The sequence below is a fragment of the Trachypithecus francoisi genome, unplaced genomic scaffold (genome assembly GCF_009764315.1).
Source record: "Trachypithecus francoisi isolate TF-2019V2 unplaced genomic scaffold, Tfra_2.0 Lachesis_group2, whole genome shotgun sequence".
Taxonomy (NCBI): Eukaryota; Metazoa; Chordata; class Mammalia; order Primates; family Cercopithecidae; genus Trachypithecus; species Trachypithecus francoisi.
In genome coordinates, this window is record NW_022681465.1 from 13,912,778 (window position 1) to 13,930,879 (window position 18,102).

Genomic DNA, 18,102 nt, shown 5'->3' on the forward strand with positions numbered 1-18,102 from the left:
AGTACTAGGCACCTCACCAGAACTGGCTAGCCCAACCCCTTCCTCGGGAATCTGGAGCTGGCCTGGTCCTGTGAAACAGCCTCAGAAGCTGCTGATGCCATAAACTGCTCATGTGAGCTGCAAGGCAAGATGGCTGGTCTGCAGTGAGCAGTGAAAGAAGGAAGAGAGAAAGCGGTTGCAAGATCAAGCAGGGTCCAGGTGCTGAGTTGGTCCTGGCGCCACCGTTTCTAAGGCCAGTGGCAACCAGGCCTTGGAATCTGCCAGACATCGCTGACCATTTGCCTGAGCTACCTCTGGTCATAATCGTTGCTACACAGTGACAAATGGAAATAAGCATCTATATTCTAATCATGCCGCAATGTTCAACAGAATATGAAAGTTAACTTTCTAAGAACTTCAATGGCAGACATGTAGAAGTCTCATACACATCATTAGCCAAAGCTATATTTATGACCCTTTAATCCATGAAAAACAGCCTTCAATTATTCATCTGAAATCATGAAACACTGGCTGAGGTTGCTATCGGTCACCTCCATGATGAAGACACCTCTGCCTTCTGAATGGGTAATGATTAACAGCATTATACAGAAAGGAAAAAATAAACACACGACTGTCAACAGGAATTTTATTACACAACTTACATGAAGGTCATTAGTCTGCTTGCAAAACTCTTCATAATCTTGGTCAAAATCCATTTTCCGTTGGTCTAAGAAATTGTATTCCTTTTTCTTTATGGTTGCCACAATGCCCTGAAATATTATGAGATAAATTAGATAGTATTTCAATATTCTTAAATTACCTAACTAAATATGACCCTTAAATGTAGAGCCTATACAATAATTGCCAAAAAAAAAATAAGTTTAAAGGAAGCCTCATTTTTTTACTCACATTGTTTCATGCTTATTATTTTACAGGCAGTATAAGGTTGCCATACTGCATTCAAAGAAATCACTTGGACGGCATTTTCATGAAGTTTTATGTATTTTTGAAAACATAAAATAAAATAAAAGTCACATCTGAAAATTGGGAAAGGTTTTTTTCACTAAAATTTTATTGTTAATCATATCTGAAATAAATGTTTAAAGCCCAGAGTAGAATTTACCAAAATATTTTGTGTTGAATAGTCTAAATCTTCTCAGAAAATAAATAAGGCTTTCACAGAACACAAACAATATAGGAAGAAAATAAATTATGTTATATCTACAGATGAGTTACCATCTTCCAAGCCCCAAACGTCTTAAAAATGTCAAACCGGAATCCACCACTTAAAACCTCTCTAAAATTAATTGCTGCCTACTGCCCTGCAAAGCTGCAGCCTGTGACTAGGAAAGTACAAACTAGGAAGTTCATCTCCTTGAAAATACTATTATCAGAAGCTTTGTTTGCTTTGAATAATGAACTATAATGCTCTGTGATTCTTCTTAACCAGGTACTAAGCCATTCTCAAACTCAGGTGCCCACATTGTTGACAGAAGCATATAATTTTTATGAAGAATATTGGGCCTCCTTCTTCTACAATCTCCTCTTCAAAGTCACTTCCATTTAAACATCAAATCTCTCAATAGACAAAAGTGTATAAACAGCATAACTTCTTGAATCAAGTTTACTGGATAAAACAACCTACTCTTTCATGCTGCATAACTACAAAATTAGTTCTATTTAGAAATTGTGTGTGTGTGTATGTATACATATACTTTTTTATATAACATGTATATGCATGGAATGTTATATAAAATATATATACACACAATATATATATGCATGGAATGATACAATGTCTAGGATTTATAGTGTTGATATTCCTTAATATCAAACGAATCAAAAGTATGTGTGTGTGTATGCATATATACACATATATACATACACATGTAGCTTTCTAAAAGAAGTATGGAAAAGCTACTACATTTTGATGTAGTAATTTTAAAGATTTGGGGACTTGAGAAAATCCTGCTCTCCGATGGGATTTAATGGTCACTTAAGATTATTAAGTTAAATAAAGGAAATGATTAATCGTGACCTTTACACCAATTATTCAAACTCGATCTACTTAATTATTGTCTGACAGATATTTATTGCACATCTACTATGTGTCAGTAAACTTAAAATGTTTCCTGCTATATAAAAATCTTTTCTTTTTCTCTCCCAAAACTTGGTATACTCAGGAAATGAAAAAGATTCCTTATATTGGTCTAAACTGTTAGAGTACAAAAATTAGTGTGTAGTGGTTAATTATATGATCCTTTTCAAATTCAAGTACCAAAAAAATTTAAGATTTAGTGTCAGTGTCCCTAAAAAAAGAAAAAATTGACTATGTCCATATTAAGAATTTAAAGCAAATTGTCTGTAAATTGCTTTTCTAACATCTTCAAAATGTTATTAGGTCACTATGCCCACTTTCAAAACTAAAATTAGTCACACAGATGTCATGACATGATAAAGCAGTTAAAAATCAAACTAATTAGGGAAGTCAGATCCAGAATAAAATCAGGTCCTTTATACTTTTTAATATGGGTCCAAATAAAATGCTTACATGCAGAGATAACTGAGTGCCACACAGTACCTGGTGTCAACTAGTGCCTGACACAGTATAGTCTTCATTAAATATTTCTTGCATGAATAAATAAAATAATAAGTTACATTTAAACATTTTTCTTGTGCTACTAATGAAAATGCTTTTTTAATGGTGATTAATTTTAGACTATTGGAAAGTCATTCTTATAACCACACACCTGAAAAGAACATATTAGCACCATTACACAATTCTCAAATAAATCTAATTTCTTTATGGCTCAAAGGCCATGAGATTATTTATATTTTACATTACAGATGGATGATTTGAATCATTCTAAACACTGTTATTTGCATAAAATATTGAAGTTTAGTTGTGGATTATGGTAGAAAATATAGCTTGAAAGTACAATACCTGGTATTTAGTGACCATGTCTTCCAGCCCTTCGATTGTGGAATCTTGCAGGACTGAATACGTCTTGAAGGTTGTAAAGATGTCTATTATCTTGCCAAGGTGTCGGTGAAAAGTTTCAAATTTTCCAAAAATATACATCTCACTAAAATCAAATTGTTTTGCATTTGGATTTTGTTTAAGTTTTTGTTTTGTCTTGTGAAAGCAGTGCTGGTATTCCTTAAAATCAGAAGAAAAACATACAAAAAATTACAACAAAGGGAAGAAGAAATTTTATTTTCTTAAGTGAAGGTGACAGCAGAATTAGGATGGAATTGTTAAGCCTTTTCATAGTTTCATGCCTTTGCATGTACTCACTCATCGGCCTGAAAAATCATCTTTTCACCTCCTCTAATCTAGCAATTCCAGATTCTAATTGGGTTACTCATGACGCAACTCAAAGGTGTGGCCTTCCCATCTTGGTCCCACGGTTTTGGTAATAGCATCCTTCTATGACTCTCTCTCCATTCATCTTTAAGATGCTTAAGGAAAACTACCTCATATTAGTTGTCTTTGCATCTCTAGTATTTACTGTGGTATCAGGACACAGTAGGCTCCCAAGAAGGGTAAAAAAAAGTGAATAAATTTCCTAGGAAGGTATATTAACAGTCCATTTTCTTAATAGTTAAGAATCACTGTTCTTTTTAGCAACCAATGATATAATAATTACAAAATGATTTAAGATGCTCTCAGCAAAAATAAGACAAAAATAATACAACATCTAAATACTAAACCAACCATTACCTGTTTCAGTTTAATCGCAGACAGTATTTTTTCTACAACAACATCCTGTGGCTGGTTCCAGATGGAAGCGGTTCCATTATTGGTAATATAGGCTTTACATGCAGATATAATCTGATTTGTCACCTGGGATTTTCCAATAAAATGATGTTAAGCACATAAAACAGCCATGGCTTGTAAACTGAACTAGAAGGTCCTTAACTCTTCTGCTTCTCAGAGTTCACAATCTTCTAACTTGAGCTTGGGTTTATTTCTTTTTCCATCACAGAGGTAATCAACCAATAACCCTTTGATATTGTCAAAATCATTTGTGAAATCACAGAGTTGGAAGCACTATGGAAAATCAACAATTTGGGCCACCTTGTTTATGCAGGATGAATGTCTTAACCAACCATGGAATGATTCATTTCCTTCCCTAAAAACTGATGAGTTTCCACAAATCTCCTTAGGTAGCCTGCTCTAATATCTAACTCACAGTTTACTAGCACCATGTAAAGTACTGCCAATCCTGATCTTTTCATGTGACCAAGATCAGCAATGGAAATGTCAAAAGGAGAAGACCACAGAGAGAAGGAAAGCTAACGTACAAAACTACTAACATTTTATTCATCTCTCCAAACTTTACAAAAATCCTCAGAAATATATTAATTTTTTGCATAAAGCACAAGGAAAATGTAAATGACTATGCTGTATCCATGGAATGATATGATGCCCAGGATTTACAGTGCAAGGGGTGGGGGTATAGGTGAAACAAGATCAGCCATGCGTGGATATCTGCTGAATCTAGGTGATATATACATGGCATTATAGTATACAATTCTCTCTCCTTTTGTACCTAATTCAACATTTCCATAATGAAAGGTTTTCTATAATTAGATAAATGGTGGTTTCATTATTTTATGCTAAATCATGTTTTGCAAATAATATGCATAAAATCTAAATTAATAACACAAATTTACTTTTGGGTGTCATTTACCCAGGGAATACTCCCACAGCCCTAACATATAATTTTAAAGTATAAGGAAGTTGGGAGGGAATCTTGCAGTCATTCCTCCTGTCTACCTGAACTACCTATATGAGAGAAGGAAAAAGTTTCCCATTGAGCTCTTAAGGCTGGATGTCTTTACTCCCAGGAAGAACTGTGCTTCCTACTGCGTTAGTATTCAGAACACAAATCTTGATGAGTCAAAAACTCTTCTATTTTAATACACCATTTAAGATTTTTGCTTTGAGGGCCGGGCGCGGTGGCTCAAGCCTGTAATCCCAGCACTTTGGGAGGCCGAGACGGGCGGATCACGAGGTCAGGAGATCGAGACCATCCTGGCTAACACAGTGAAACCCCGTCTCTACTAAAAAATACAAAAAAACTAGCCAGGCGAGGTGGTGGGCGCCTGTAGTCCCAGCTACTCAGGAGGCTGAGGCAGGAGAATGGCGTAAACCCGGGAGGCGGAGCTTGCAGTGAGCTGAAATCCGGCCACTGCACTCCAGCCTGGGTGACAGAGCGAGACTCCGTCTCAAAACAAAAAAAAAAAAAAGATTTTTGCTTTGATAATGAAAAAGTCATTTACTTCTTAGAGACTATTCAAAATGAGAATAGCAACAGTGCTTACCATAAACACTTACGAGTTAGGACATAAGGTTTAAGCATCGTTATGTTTTTTGGCAGAATCATTATAATTGCTTTATAGATTCCTAGAACATTGCAAGTGGCTTTTATTACCATGATTACTGTTCTAATAACACCAAGTCAACAACTGTGGCATCAAATAAATTTGGAACAGTGGCATATGAAATATGAAACAGGAGATAGTCAGTTAAATATAGCTTTTCTTAATTAAAACTTACCCAGTAGGAATACATGATGTGCTAAACCACATAGGGAAAGAAATTCTAAGAGTAATCTTTTTTCATTTGTATTATATAAATAATAAAATATTTAACATAATGATTACTTTGGGAAATAATGCTTTACGATTTCCTAGGATCAACCTCTGACATAAATTTAATTCTATCCCTATTGATAGCCTAAGCCTTTTTAAAATTTTAAGATACATACATATTGAACTGAGCCAATATGGTAATTTTTAATTATCAAAAAAATTGATCATTGGCAAAGAAATATAAATGAACATGAACTCTACATCATACACTTACCTTTACAAACAGAGATGTGATCTTCTCAGAGGTGTTATAGTAATGAGAGATATTATAGATCATTTTAATCGCATTTATAAGTGTAGGAATAGCATCCATCATGGATAGCTGAAAGATACCATCAAAGTTTTCAGAAAAAAATCATCAAATTCAGCAAAATTCTAATAGACGAACCATTCCATCTGCATTAAAATAAAGTTTAAGAGATTTCTATTAAAGATTTTAAAATACTATCTAATGCTTTACATGAAAATAATAGGTTTAATATGAATTTTATTATATTAGTCATATATGGTTAATCAAATTTTATTTCAATGGAAGCAACATTGACCTGCTGTTAATGACAAGCAACAGCAAGTTACCTGTTAACTATTATTAAGGATGAACTGTTAATAACAGTTAATGTTGTAATAAGTAAAAGCAGGCACTTCCTAAAGCTAAAAGATTAAAAGTAAAATCACCAGCTAATGACTTTTCCTACAGTTCTTTGAGATCTATAGTTCAGAATGCCCTTTGCAATATTTAATGGAAAATGTAACATGCAATAAATGTTTTAAAATATAACATCTCATATACATCTTCAATAGATAGGAGATAGACTGTTCAGGGAAATAGATACAGAAATATAGATATCTGTGTGTATGTGTATATACATATATATATATATATACAATTTTATTGAAAATAAAGTTTCTAAGACCTTTCCAATGAACTGTAATATCGATGAACCAAAATTCAACATTCAGTTCAGCTAGTGCAAAAAGAGTTATCTATAGACTGAAAGAGTAGAAATCCTTAACTCACCGGATCACTGCTGTACAAAGGGTCACAACATTTTTCAAGTGTATACAAGTATTTCACATTGTCCTTCGCTTCATTAGTTGCATCAGTGATTCGAATATCCATCTCCCGCCAAGTCTAAGCACAATACGAAAAACCGATTTTAATGCAATTATTCATAGAGGAACTTCCAACATAACCGCTGCTAACAGTCACCACAAGTCCATTAAGCCAGACTTTCTGTGCATCTCACAGAAAACTGAATCCAGAGAGGCGAGAGATATTGCTATGCTGGAAAGCAATTTTAAATTTTTGACTAAATTTTTTAAAGCATATCTTCCAGGGCTTCTCATATAAAATCTGTGCCATGACTATCCCAGAGCACCAAGAGGACAGCACCTCCCTTTAAACTCACGCCTTTTCCCCTGCACCAGACCCATTTGATACCTCGCAACCATATTTTCTATCTTTCCTCTATTCTAACCTGAACTCCCTTCCTATATCCCTATACATTTATCCATTAATGTAGTAATTGTCTATTATCTGCCAACCATATGCCAGTACTGTGCTATGAGCTAGGAACTTAGAAATGGAAAGATAATCTAAAAGTGAGAGAAGTAAAAGGAAATTATTTAGCACGTCAATACATTCCATTGACTTCACGGAAGTCCGACTGATAGTATTTCTGAACTGTATTGCAAGACTCACCTGTGCTATTTCATTGAGGAATAAAATAAAGTAAATCTATAGCATGTTTATTGTAACAAATAATTATTGATTATTTAGATTATTTGCATGTATCAAAACATGCAAATAGCTAATAACACCCATGCAAATAGTTAACAAATAGTCTTTCCAGCACCAATGCCAGGTGAGTTAGGCAGCCTCTATGATGGTCCCCAGTGACCACAAACTCCCTGTATTCAAGCTCTTGTATTCGTCCCTTCTCCTTGATCATGGACTGAATCTAGTGACTTGCTTCTAATAAGGAGAATATGGCTAAAGTGATGGGATGTCACTTCTAGAATTAATTCACATAAAGACTGTGGCTTCTAGGATAGGTGCTCTCTTGCCCTCCCTCACTTACTCCCTTTAAGGGAAGCCAGCTGCTATGTTCTAAGCTGTTCTACAGAGAGGCCCATGTGGGAAGGAACTGAAGGAAGCCTCTAGCCAACAGCCAGCAAGACACTGAATGCAGCAACAACCAGATGAGTGAACCCGGAAGCAGATCTTCCCCGAGTTGAGCCCTAAGATGAACCCACGTCACAGCTGCAGCCTCATGAGATACCCAGAGTCAGAGGCACCCAGCTAAGCTGCACCCAGATACCTGGCCCAGAGACTCTGAGATTAAAATATTGGCTGGTTTTTTTGTTGTTGTTGTTTGTTCTTTTGAGACAGGGTCTCACTCTGTCACCCAGGCTGGAGTGCAGTGGCACGACCTCGGCTCACTGCAAACTTCCACCTCCCGGATTCAAGCGATTCTTCTGCCTCAGCCTCCCAAGTAGCTGGGACTACAGGCACACGCCACCATACCCAGCTAATTTTTGTACTTTTAGTAGAGATGGGGTTTCACCATATTGGCCAGGCTGATCTCAAACTCCTGACCTTGTGAACTGCCTGCCTCAGCCTCCCAAAGTGCTGGGATTACAGGTGTGAGGCACCGTCCCTGGACTATTGGCTGCTTTAAGCTGCTAAGTTTGGGAGTTGTTTGTTTTGCAATATAAAACTAATATACAAGGACTAAAAAACAAATATGGATTGGGTGAGTTTTCATTATTTTTATTTCTAGCTTGTCTGAAATCATAATATATAGATATATGTATATAAACATGCTATCATGTCCTGTCTTAATTACATGCAATGCCCTCTAATAACATATATACATACGTGTACACCAGCTAACAAATGTCTTTAATTCAACGACTATTGCCACAGCCTCCAAAATGATAGGAGGGAAATATTATGTAATTTTAAATGTTTTTCCTCAAGGTATAATAACATTCTTTGCTCCTAATCACTCTATAACTTTAAAATATGCATAGAGAACTCGTATTCCCTTTTCACAAGGCAAAATGAAATGGCTGACGACCTTCAGCAGTTTTGACTTGGCCGCCGCAAGCACTGCCAGCACAGCCTTCACATCCGGGCTTTTCAGTTGTTCCAAAAGGTAGTTAAACTTGGAGAGTCTTTTTTTCCAGTGCTCCAGCTCTGCTCGTGGCCCAACGTCATCCGCTTCCTTCCGCAGCTGATTGTTTTCAGCAAGAACCTGCAAATGCGCAGGGAAAACATGGGCCATTGCATGGGGCGGGAGATACTAAACTTATACGCAAGCAAAAAAAATAAGGAAATCAATTATCCTATCTGGATCATGATGTATGTGTATTCCATGCTTCCAATAACAATCTTGCACTAACTTAGCGTGTATCCATTTTTAAAACTTCAGCAAAAATTTCTTTGACCTGTTTCAACTGAAAACCACTTATGCGTTCCTCATATGAAAATAGCTTATATTTTGGGGGTTTTTTTAAGATTTTTGATTCGTACTTTTTTCTTTTATTAATGCTTATTTTACATATTTATGGGGTACATGTGAGTATTTGTTATATGTGTAGAATGTGTCATGATCAGGTCAGAGTATTTGGGATATCACCACCTTGCGTACTTAACATTTCTATGTGTGGGTAACATTTCAAGTCCTCTATTCTAGGTATTAGATTGGTACAAAAGTAATTAGCCATTGAAAGTAGTGGCAAAAACCACAGTTACTTTTGCACCAACCTAACACTTTGAAATACACAGTGTACTGTTGCTAACTACGGTCACCCAATCTGCAATGGAAAACTACCTATTTAATGAGCTGTAATGAGCTTCTGAAGGCCTTGACCTCAGGAATTTTTCTTGGCTATTCATTTACTCTATAACCTTGGAGGAACATGGCCTTGTTAAACTGCATGGTTCAGGCTAGTGGATTTTAATTGTGCTTCCTTTTCAATGTAATGTCCACCTTCATTCCTTCATTGAGAACTTTTTTGAATTTTTTTTTATCGTTAAGTCTCAAGCTCCCTTTTGGAGGACATACTAAATTAGAAAACTCCTCATGCTTCTACAGGAGTTCTCTCCAAAGTAAATTAGACCTTGAGAAAAGAAACTGGCAAAGTGCAGCCTTTGAGTGGTGTAAGTATGTATAGCCATTTTCTTTCATTTCTTAGAATTCTTACTACCTCTTCTTAATTCATGACAGTAAATGAAAACCACATTGGACCTCTCACCTCCTCAAGGATTTACAGTAAAACTCTTAACAAATGGAATGTCGTATGTGAATACACCTTCTTCCATTGTCTAGTGAAGTAACGTGGCACCTGAAATTGATGTTTGGTTTCTCAAAATTACCTGTTCTGTCTGTTTGATCCATACTTTCATACAATCCTCTATGTTTGCCAAGGTCTCAGGGTTATTTGCTAGAGTCAAGTAGTCCGTAGGTTCCTTTAGATTTTTCAGTTCAAGTATGTCACACTTTTGAAGATTCACCTAATTAGAATGAAAATTAAATAATAAGATGATGCTTTTGTAAAACACACAGACCATGGGCCCTGTGTTTTCCATGTTGCTGCACTCTTGACAGCGCTCTGGAAAGCCCAACGGGTAGCACATACCTCCTCTCCACTCCCACGTGCCTTTGTCCACGCTGCCGTGAGACTGAGGAAACCTTCCAACACTTCCCTGTGATCCTACACACCCTCACAATTCAACCCAAAGCCCGCTGCCCTCTCCCACTCAGAAAGAATGCCTCCTCCCACCTGGGGACCCATCCTATTTTGTTAATACTTTTATTGCAATATGAAGTGGACCCATATGAGAAAAAACACTGCTTTTTTCCACAGAATGTCAACAATTTTTATTTGGTCCAACCTGCATTTTGGTCTGCCCTCCATCACAGTTAATCACAAATATAATTCGGGTGTTAGCTGGAGTCATCCTGTGTCTGTCTGGATAAAATTTGCTTAACTCCCCCATTCCACATCCTTTGGAAAGCATAATACCCCTTCCCCAATCCCAGCAGGATCAGCATTCCCGGGAAAGGAGGGCAGAGTGTCACACTGTCATCATGACCATAGGATCCATTTCCCTACCTGCGCCTACATGCCTGATCTGGGCTCTGTCGTCTCTCTTATTCCCTTATCTTCTCTCTCTCTCTCAATCTCTCACGCTCTTGCTCTATCTTTATCTCTCTCTCATTCACACACACACACACACACACACACACACACACACACACATGCATGCATCCATCAACCTCTGCCCCAAGTAATCACAAACACAGACTTATTATAAACAGTACAAATCATACAGAAGCTAAATCTCACACTTGCCAAATTTATTCTTAAAGGCCCTTTTGATCATTAACTGAACCACAGGATCCAACTTGCTCTCTCCAAACATATCAGTTCCTCTTTCCTTCTTCTGCTTCTTCAGGATCTCTTCCCACCTCCATCTGCTGCCCACCACACACACAGACACTTCGGTTCCAAATTCCTTTCATTCTAGGATGCACAGCAGTGCCACAAGCATTTCTGACTCTTGCCTTTGGAGACACTCATCTGACTGACAGGGTAAAGCCCTACATCACTGCCAACGTTTTTATGGAACCCCTGAACGTGTTGATCATTACAAACTGTAGAAATTTAAATCTAATCACCATCACGTCTTGAAGGAGCAATAAAATTGCCTACCAAAATTTTTGAAGAACTGCAACATAGAGGAATTAAGACCATCCAAGAGAAGCATTACACCCCTATGTACTGTGCTTGTTGACCACCTGATCATTTTTAAAGGAACAGCTTATTCGTCCTCACCTTCTCCTTCAAACTCTCCTGTGCACCCGACAGGACGTTCACAAAGCCTTCCAGGGAGCTCAAGAACTCCTGCCGAATGTTAGCTGCGTCCTGAAGGCCCTCGAGCTCGCCCCAGCCATGGCTCGTGGCTCTGAGAGCAGGAATGAAGATGTCGGACAGCAAACGTCTCACGCTGTTGAGCAGGCCTCCATCTGCCGCATCTAACATGTTAAAACTCACCTCCTGGAAAACAAGCAGGAGATCTTCTATTGTAAAAACGATCCTCAAATACAACACAGCTACTAAATCATTTCTTAAATGTTGTCACTTTACCAAATACCCAGTAAATTATTAGTTTGTGCCAGGTGTGGTGGCTCACACCTGTAATCCCAGCACTTTAGGAGGCTGAGACGGGGGGATCACTTGAGGTCAGGCATTCGAGACCAGCCTGGGCAACATAGTGAAACCTCATCTCTATTAAAAATACAAAAATTAGCCAGCCTTGGTGGTGTGCACCTGTAATCCCAGCTACTCAGGAGGCTGAGGCAGGAGAATCGCTTGAACCCAGGAGGCGGAGGCTGCAGTGAGCCGAGATGGTGCCACTGCACTCCAACCCGGGTGACAGAGCAAGACCCTGTCTCAGGAAAAAAAAAAAAAAAATTAGTTTGACAACCTTGTTAAGAAATAAGCTTTACACTATTCTAAATTGTAATCATCAAAATAAAAGCATGAAATAAATAGAATACCAGATGTTTATCAGTTTATTTGCTCCAAGAAGATAGTACACCCGTCAGAGGGAAAGGGAAAACTTGTACAGATGCACTTTACTTTGCACAAAAAAATAAAGTTATATGTCCACTTTCAGAAATCTTAACTTAAATGTATAAAATTTGCCATTAAGTAAATTATGCATGGGGAATTCTTTAGAAAAAGAAAGCCCTCACTGTTATACACACACCCAGAAGGTTATATCAACTCGTGTTAATAAATTGAATATTAAGTCCTCTTACTCAAAAGATTTAAAGGGAATGTCCTCTTAATTTCTTGCTTTAAAATTTTAAAAAATACTTCTCTGAAGGTAGTTTTAGATACTGTAGTGAGTATACTATGATTGTCTCCACTGGAGGAATATTTGTGTGCAAGTTGTGTGTTTTTTGGTAATTCAGAGTAAACAATGGCTCTTGCCCCTTACCCGGTGGATGTTGTCAGGGGTGATGGCTTTGGAAGGGTCAGTCCTGATGAAGAACACACATACCCCAGTAAGAGCCACATCTTTTCCCTCGGTCACGAACACCTTAGGTTTTTTCATCTTTCCAGAAACAAGATTTACCCCTCCTAGAGAGCCAAGTTGTCCTACAAAAGCAAAATAATTTTAGTTTCACAAATGCTTTTTACAGCCCATGTGGTTGCCTTTGGAATGAACTTTCTTGTTAAAATATTGCCACTGTTGACTTGTCCATGTGCCTTAGGTGGGTCCACCTCTTGAACAATCTCTAGCATGAGCCCTACAGGGATCTAAAGAAGTCTGTTTGATTCCAGATCATAGGTTCACTTCAAAATTGTTGTTTCAGGGGCAGTGAAAAGAGGGAAGGAGGACAAAACACCTACTGGCATGTACTGTGTTCCCGACCCTCTGCTAGGTACCCTGTGTACATTATTAAAACTCACAACCCAGCTGGGTGCAGTGGCTCACGCCTATAATCCCAGCACTTTGGGAGGCTGAGGCAAGCAGATCGCCTGAGGTCAGGAGTTCAAGACCAGCCTGTCCAATGTGATGAAACCCTGTCTCTACTAAAAATGCAAAAATTAGCTGGGTGTGGTCGTGGGCACCAGTAATCCCAGCTTCTTGGGAGGCTGAGGCAAGAGAATCACTTGAACCCAGGAGGCGGAGGTTGCAGTGGGCAGAGATCACACCACTGCACTTCAGCCTGGGCAACAGAGCGAAACTCAGTCTCAAAAACAAAAACAAAAACAGCTCTGAGGCAGCTGTGACACGTTCCAAGTCCAACAGCCAATAGGTGGCAGAGCCAAGGTCAAAAACCTGCTCTGACTACAAAACTCAGGACCCCACTTCCCCATGCTGTCCCTACTCTGTCATACTCAGCACGCTTGGTTATCTTTCAAATACTGCTGGAGTCAGGGTCTTGTAGAAGTAGGATTAACAGTGTAGGCTCTAGAGTCAGACTCTCAGAACTTCAATCTCAGGCTGCGCTCCCAGCCATGCGACCTTGGCAAGCTACTTTATCTTTCTGTGCCTCCGTTTTCTCATCTTCTCATCTTAAAAATGAGAACAATATGGCCAGGCGCGGTGGCTCATGCTTGTAACCCCAGCACTTTGGGAGGCTGAGGCGAGCAAATCACCTAAGGTCGAGAGTTCAAGACCAGCCTGATCAACATGGAGAAACCCCGTCTCTACTAAAAATACAAAATTAGCCAGTGTGGTGGTGCATGCCTGTAATCTCAGCTACTCAGGAGACTGAGGCAGAAGAATCACTTGAACTCGGGAGCTGGAGGTTATGGTGAGCCAAGATCGTGCCATTGCACTCCAGCCTGAGCAACAAGAGTGAAACTCCATCTCAAAAAAAAAGAATGATACTAGAACTTCTAGAACTTAGCATCTGAAATTATTGTGAAAATCAACACGCTGTATAAAGCCCTTAGAAAAGCATGTAAGAATATTAGCCTCTGTAAGCCTTATTATTATCAGTATTTGAACAGTCATCTTTGATTATCCAAGCATTTGGCTCATTGAGTAGATAATTTAAGTACATAGAATATACTCTGAGCTATTCCTTTGTGTTCTTACCTAAGAAGTGTTTAGATCTCCAAATGGACTGGTAGCTCAATCAGGATCACTGGGGTGGGAGGATGGTGCTAATGGTGGACTTTGGGATGGGGAGTGGACCAGAAGTTGAATCCTAAAATCCTGGGATTGGAACCTCTTGGAATAATCCTCCCTCAGGGATCATCCTCCCATGGTGCTAGGCTAGAGACTTTGACAGGGGCTTGGACAGTGAACCCTCATTAAAGGTAACTAGTAGATCAATCTCCCCCTCATTCAAAATTGCATCCCACTCCTGGCTAATACCACCTGGGTCTCATGAGTAATAAGATGTTAGGCAACAAGTTTCAACCAAGGCACCAAGGCATGATAGACATCAGAAAACAGAGTTTCAAAGGAAAAAGAAAATTCTGCAGAAATTTCAAAGTGGTTGTCCTAGAATTGATTAGACATCTTCTCCCTGGCCCCCATTAGAATGCAAAAGGGTCAAGAGCGTGTAGACTAAGGAAGGCTTTTGTGAGGACAGTTGTGCTAAGTATTAGTCCGTTTTCATGCTGCTGATGGAGACATACCTGAGACTGGACAATTTACAAAAGAAAGAGGTTTAATTGGACTTACACTTCCACATGGCTGGGGAAGCCTCATAATCATAGTGGAAGGCAAGGAGGAACAAGTCACATCTTACATGAATGGCAGTAGGCAAAGAGAGGATAAGACCCAAGCAAAATGTGTTTCCCCTTATCAAACTATCAGATCTCGTGAGACATATTAACTATCACCAGAACAGCACAGGAAAGACCTGCCCCCATAATTCAATCACCTCCCACCAGGTTCCTACCATGACACGTGGGAATTGTGAGAGTTACAATTCAAGATGAGATTTGGGTGGGGACACAGAGCCAAACCGTATCATGCTATGCAAAGGGTGAGGTTATAAAGTGTTCCTACTTTTACCTCAGGTCAAGAATGAGACTGTAACTGTCCCAGCTTGCCCAGGACAGGGGGGTTTCCTGGGATGCAGGACTTTCCATGCTACAATTAGGACAGTCAGTCACTCCAGTCAAGAAACAAGGTCTTCAACTCAACCACCTAAAGAGCTTGATTTATGTCTCCTGGAGTTTAGGAACAAAGTGACTGTGATATGACACCTGACCAAGAAATCTAAGCACAGTGCTCAATAAGGCATATAGAGAGAAACTGGACTGTACTGGGAGCTAACAGCACGACTATGGAGGGCAGGGACCTAGGAACCCAGGCGGGGGCCCTGCTGAAAAGATCCAGACTGAAACCACCTTAAATCCTACTCAAAAGGAGCACCTGAGGGAGGATGGGACAGAGTGAGCGAGACTTAACGCTACCAAATTTCAGAGGCTATCATCATCAGGACAGCCTGTCACCTCAAGAGAACCCACCACTGTGCCCACAAGAGCAAGGTAAGAGTGCAAGGTCAGCAGCTCACGACAGCGCCAGTCCAGTAAAAACTTTCCTGACCCCCTTCCCTCTTACCTCTGCCCTGCCTCTGGCCTCACACAGTCAGGACCTTTAGTTAAACTGATGTGGACAAGGGGTGGAAGACAAAGGTATAGAGAAGAGCACATGGTCCTCCCTCTTCTCCTACTGAGAACTTCAACCTTCAGAGAAATGGGGGACTCAAGGGTGATGAGGGAAGAATATTTCACTTTCCATCAACTGGACAGTTTTTCTTTTTGAGTTGAGGTTGTGTTTGTAATTTGAAATCACTATAGACATTTTTGTAATCTAAGAATGTCCAGGAAAGTCATGAGATTGCCTGCATTCTAATCCAAGTTCAGAAGAAGAACTATCACCAGTGAGAAGATTTAAAGGTTAAACTTGCTTTTATGTTTACATCCTATGAACACTTCTTGGTCCAAGCAAAATTTACACAGAAGGTCAGTTTCATCCAGTGCTCCGTTCATGGATAAACTTGATCTTTCATTTGAGGTTATGTTTTGCAATCTGGTGTAGAAACCAAAACTTCTATCTCTTGATTTTTCATTCAAAATGTAACAAGTTTTCTAAGCTTTCTAAAATATCAAACTGACAGCTTTGAGAAAATGCCAGTTTGAATTTGCATGCATAATTTATTCACTTTTTAAACAAAGAAGTATAGTCTTACTATATGCCAAGAGCAATAACTATTTTCCCTTTTATCAAATGGGTCATAAAAAGTATGTATATAATAGTTTAATATATCAAATAATACATTTAATCAGATATTGACTTATGTTCCTAGGTAGGCCTTTAAAATTACATTAATCTACTTAAAAATAGAATAGACTTTGCCAGTTGAATCCATAGAAAGATTTGCAAATCTGGGCCAGGCACGGTGGCTTGCACCTATGATCCCAGCACTTTGGGAGGCCGAAGAGGGCAGATCACGAGGTCAAGAGATTGAGATCATCCTAGCCAACATGCTGAAACTCCATCTCTACTGAAAATACAAAAATTAGGTGGGCGTGGTGGTGCACACCTGTAGTCCCAGCTGCAGGCTGGGACTGTACTTTAGGAGGCTGAGGCAGGAGAACTGCTTGAACCCCGGGAGGTGGAGGTTGCAGGGAGCCAAGATCGCACCACTGCACTCCAGCCTGGTGACAGAGTGAGACTCTGTCTCAAAACAAACAAACAACAAAGTAACAACAACAAAGAAAAAAGATTTGCAAATTTTTCATAAATGAGAACAATAAAACCTGTCATCCAATATTACTTATTTAAAGTAGTCAGTAGAAAATAAACAAAATGTGATATCTAACTAAAAAGGGGTGTTACACATACTGGCAACTATTCCTATGCTAAAAAGAAATAATGCCTATAATCCCAGCACTTTGGGAGACCAAGGCAGGTGGATCACGAGGTCATGAGATCGAGACCATCCTGGCTAACACGGTGAAACTCCATCTCTACTAAAAAATACAAAAAAATACAAAACATCCCGAGTAGCCTGTAGTCCCAGCTACTTGGGAGGCTGAGGCAGGAGAATTGGGTGAACCTGATAGGTGGAGTTTTTAGTGAGCTGAGATCACGCCACTGCACTCCAGCCTAGGCAACAGATCAAGACTCCGTCTTAAAAAAAAGAAAAAAAAAAGAAATAATGCCCATATACCTGCAAAACAGGTGCTCATTATAATTTCTAGACCATAAAACACAGAATGAACTAGAATATAAGAAAAGGAAGTCAAACGTAATCTACCTTATTATCTTTATTGCAAGCACAGCCTGAGAAGGAAAACAAAACATCTCCAATAAAGTTAGAACAACCAGGCTAAATACCAACTGTAATCTGTCCTCCATCCTTGAGGTGAAACAGAACTTTTTCCACAGGGCCACACCCAACACACTAATGGTTTCCCACATGGACCCACACACACCCCTCCCTCACGCCCACAAGGTGAAACAGGTCCATTCTCACAGTAGCTTTCTTCTTCAAGCTACTCTCAGATAAATCTAATGATACATTTCTGGGTTATGTCACACCAAATTCAGATACCTGTTTCTGCTTCCTCCACATCTTGATAGTAAAACATGAGGTGTCGGAGACCTCCAACAGCAAAAAGTTGATCAATTCTTTCAATCTGGGAAAAAGAAAAAGGCAAGATAATGACTTTCAATCCAAATTAGAAACTGCACTTAAATCAGAATTAATAATATAAAAAAGGAAAATGTACTGTTATCTTTCATATTCAAACAGGACAGCATCTAATGTATCCTATAAAAAAGGGAGCATTTATGTTAAAAGAATAAACGTCTCACCATAGTAAAGACTCTGTTCAAAAAAGTAATTTCATGAATCTTAGAACTATTTGCTACTTATGCACATTTGAAAAGCATTGTCCATC

The 18,102-nt window shown here is 38.9% G+C and overlaps 1 protein-coding gene across 1 annotated transcript in view; it reads right to left on the reverse strand.

Moving 5' to 3' along the window:
- The window catches only part of DNAH5 (dynein axonemal heavy chain 5), a 262,592-nt gene that overhangs the window by 225,634 nt on the left and 18,856 nt on the right, over window positions 1–18,102 (reverse strand). Inside the window, exons 3-12 of the mRNA XM_033178810.1 lie at window positions 17,754–17,838; window positions 12,659–12,819; window positions 11,488–11,709; window positions 10,025–10,162; window positions 8,724–8,900; window positions 6,659–6,772; window positions 5,855–5,962; window positions 3,704–3,826; window positions 2,924–3,139; window positions 642–749 (exon numbers count right to left, since the gene is read on the reverse strand). Coding sequence (XP_033034701.1) covers window positions 642–749; window positions 2,924–3,139; window positions 3,704–3,826; window positions 5,855–5,962; window positions 6,659–6,772; window positions 8,724–8,900; window positions 10,025–10,162; window positions 11,488–11,709; window positions 12,659–12,819; window positions 17,754–17,838 — 1,452 coding nt within the window. The remainder of the gene's footprint in view (window positions 1–641; window positions 750–2,923; window positions 3,140–3,703; window positions 3,827–5,854; window positions 5,963–6,658; window positions 6,773–8,723; window positions 8,901–10,024; window positions 10,163–11,487; window positions 11,710–12,658; window positions 12,820–17,753; window positions 17,839–18,102) is intronic.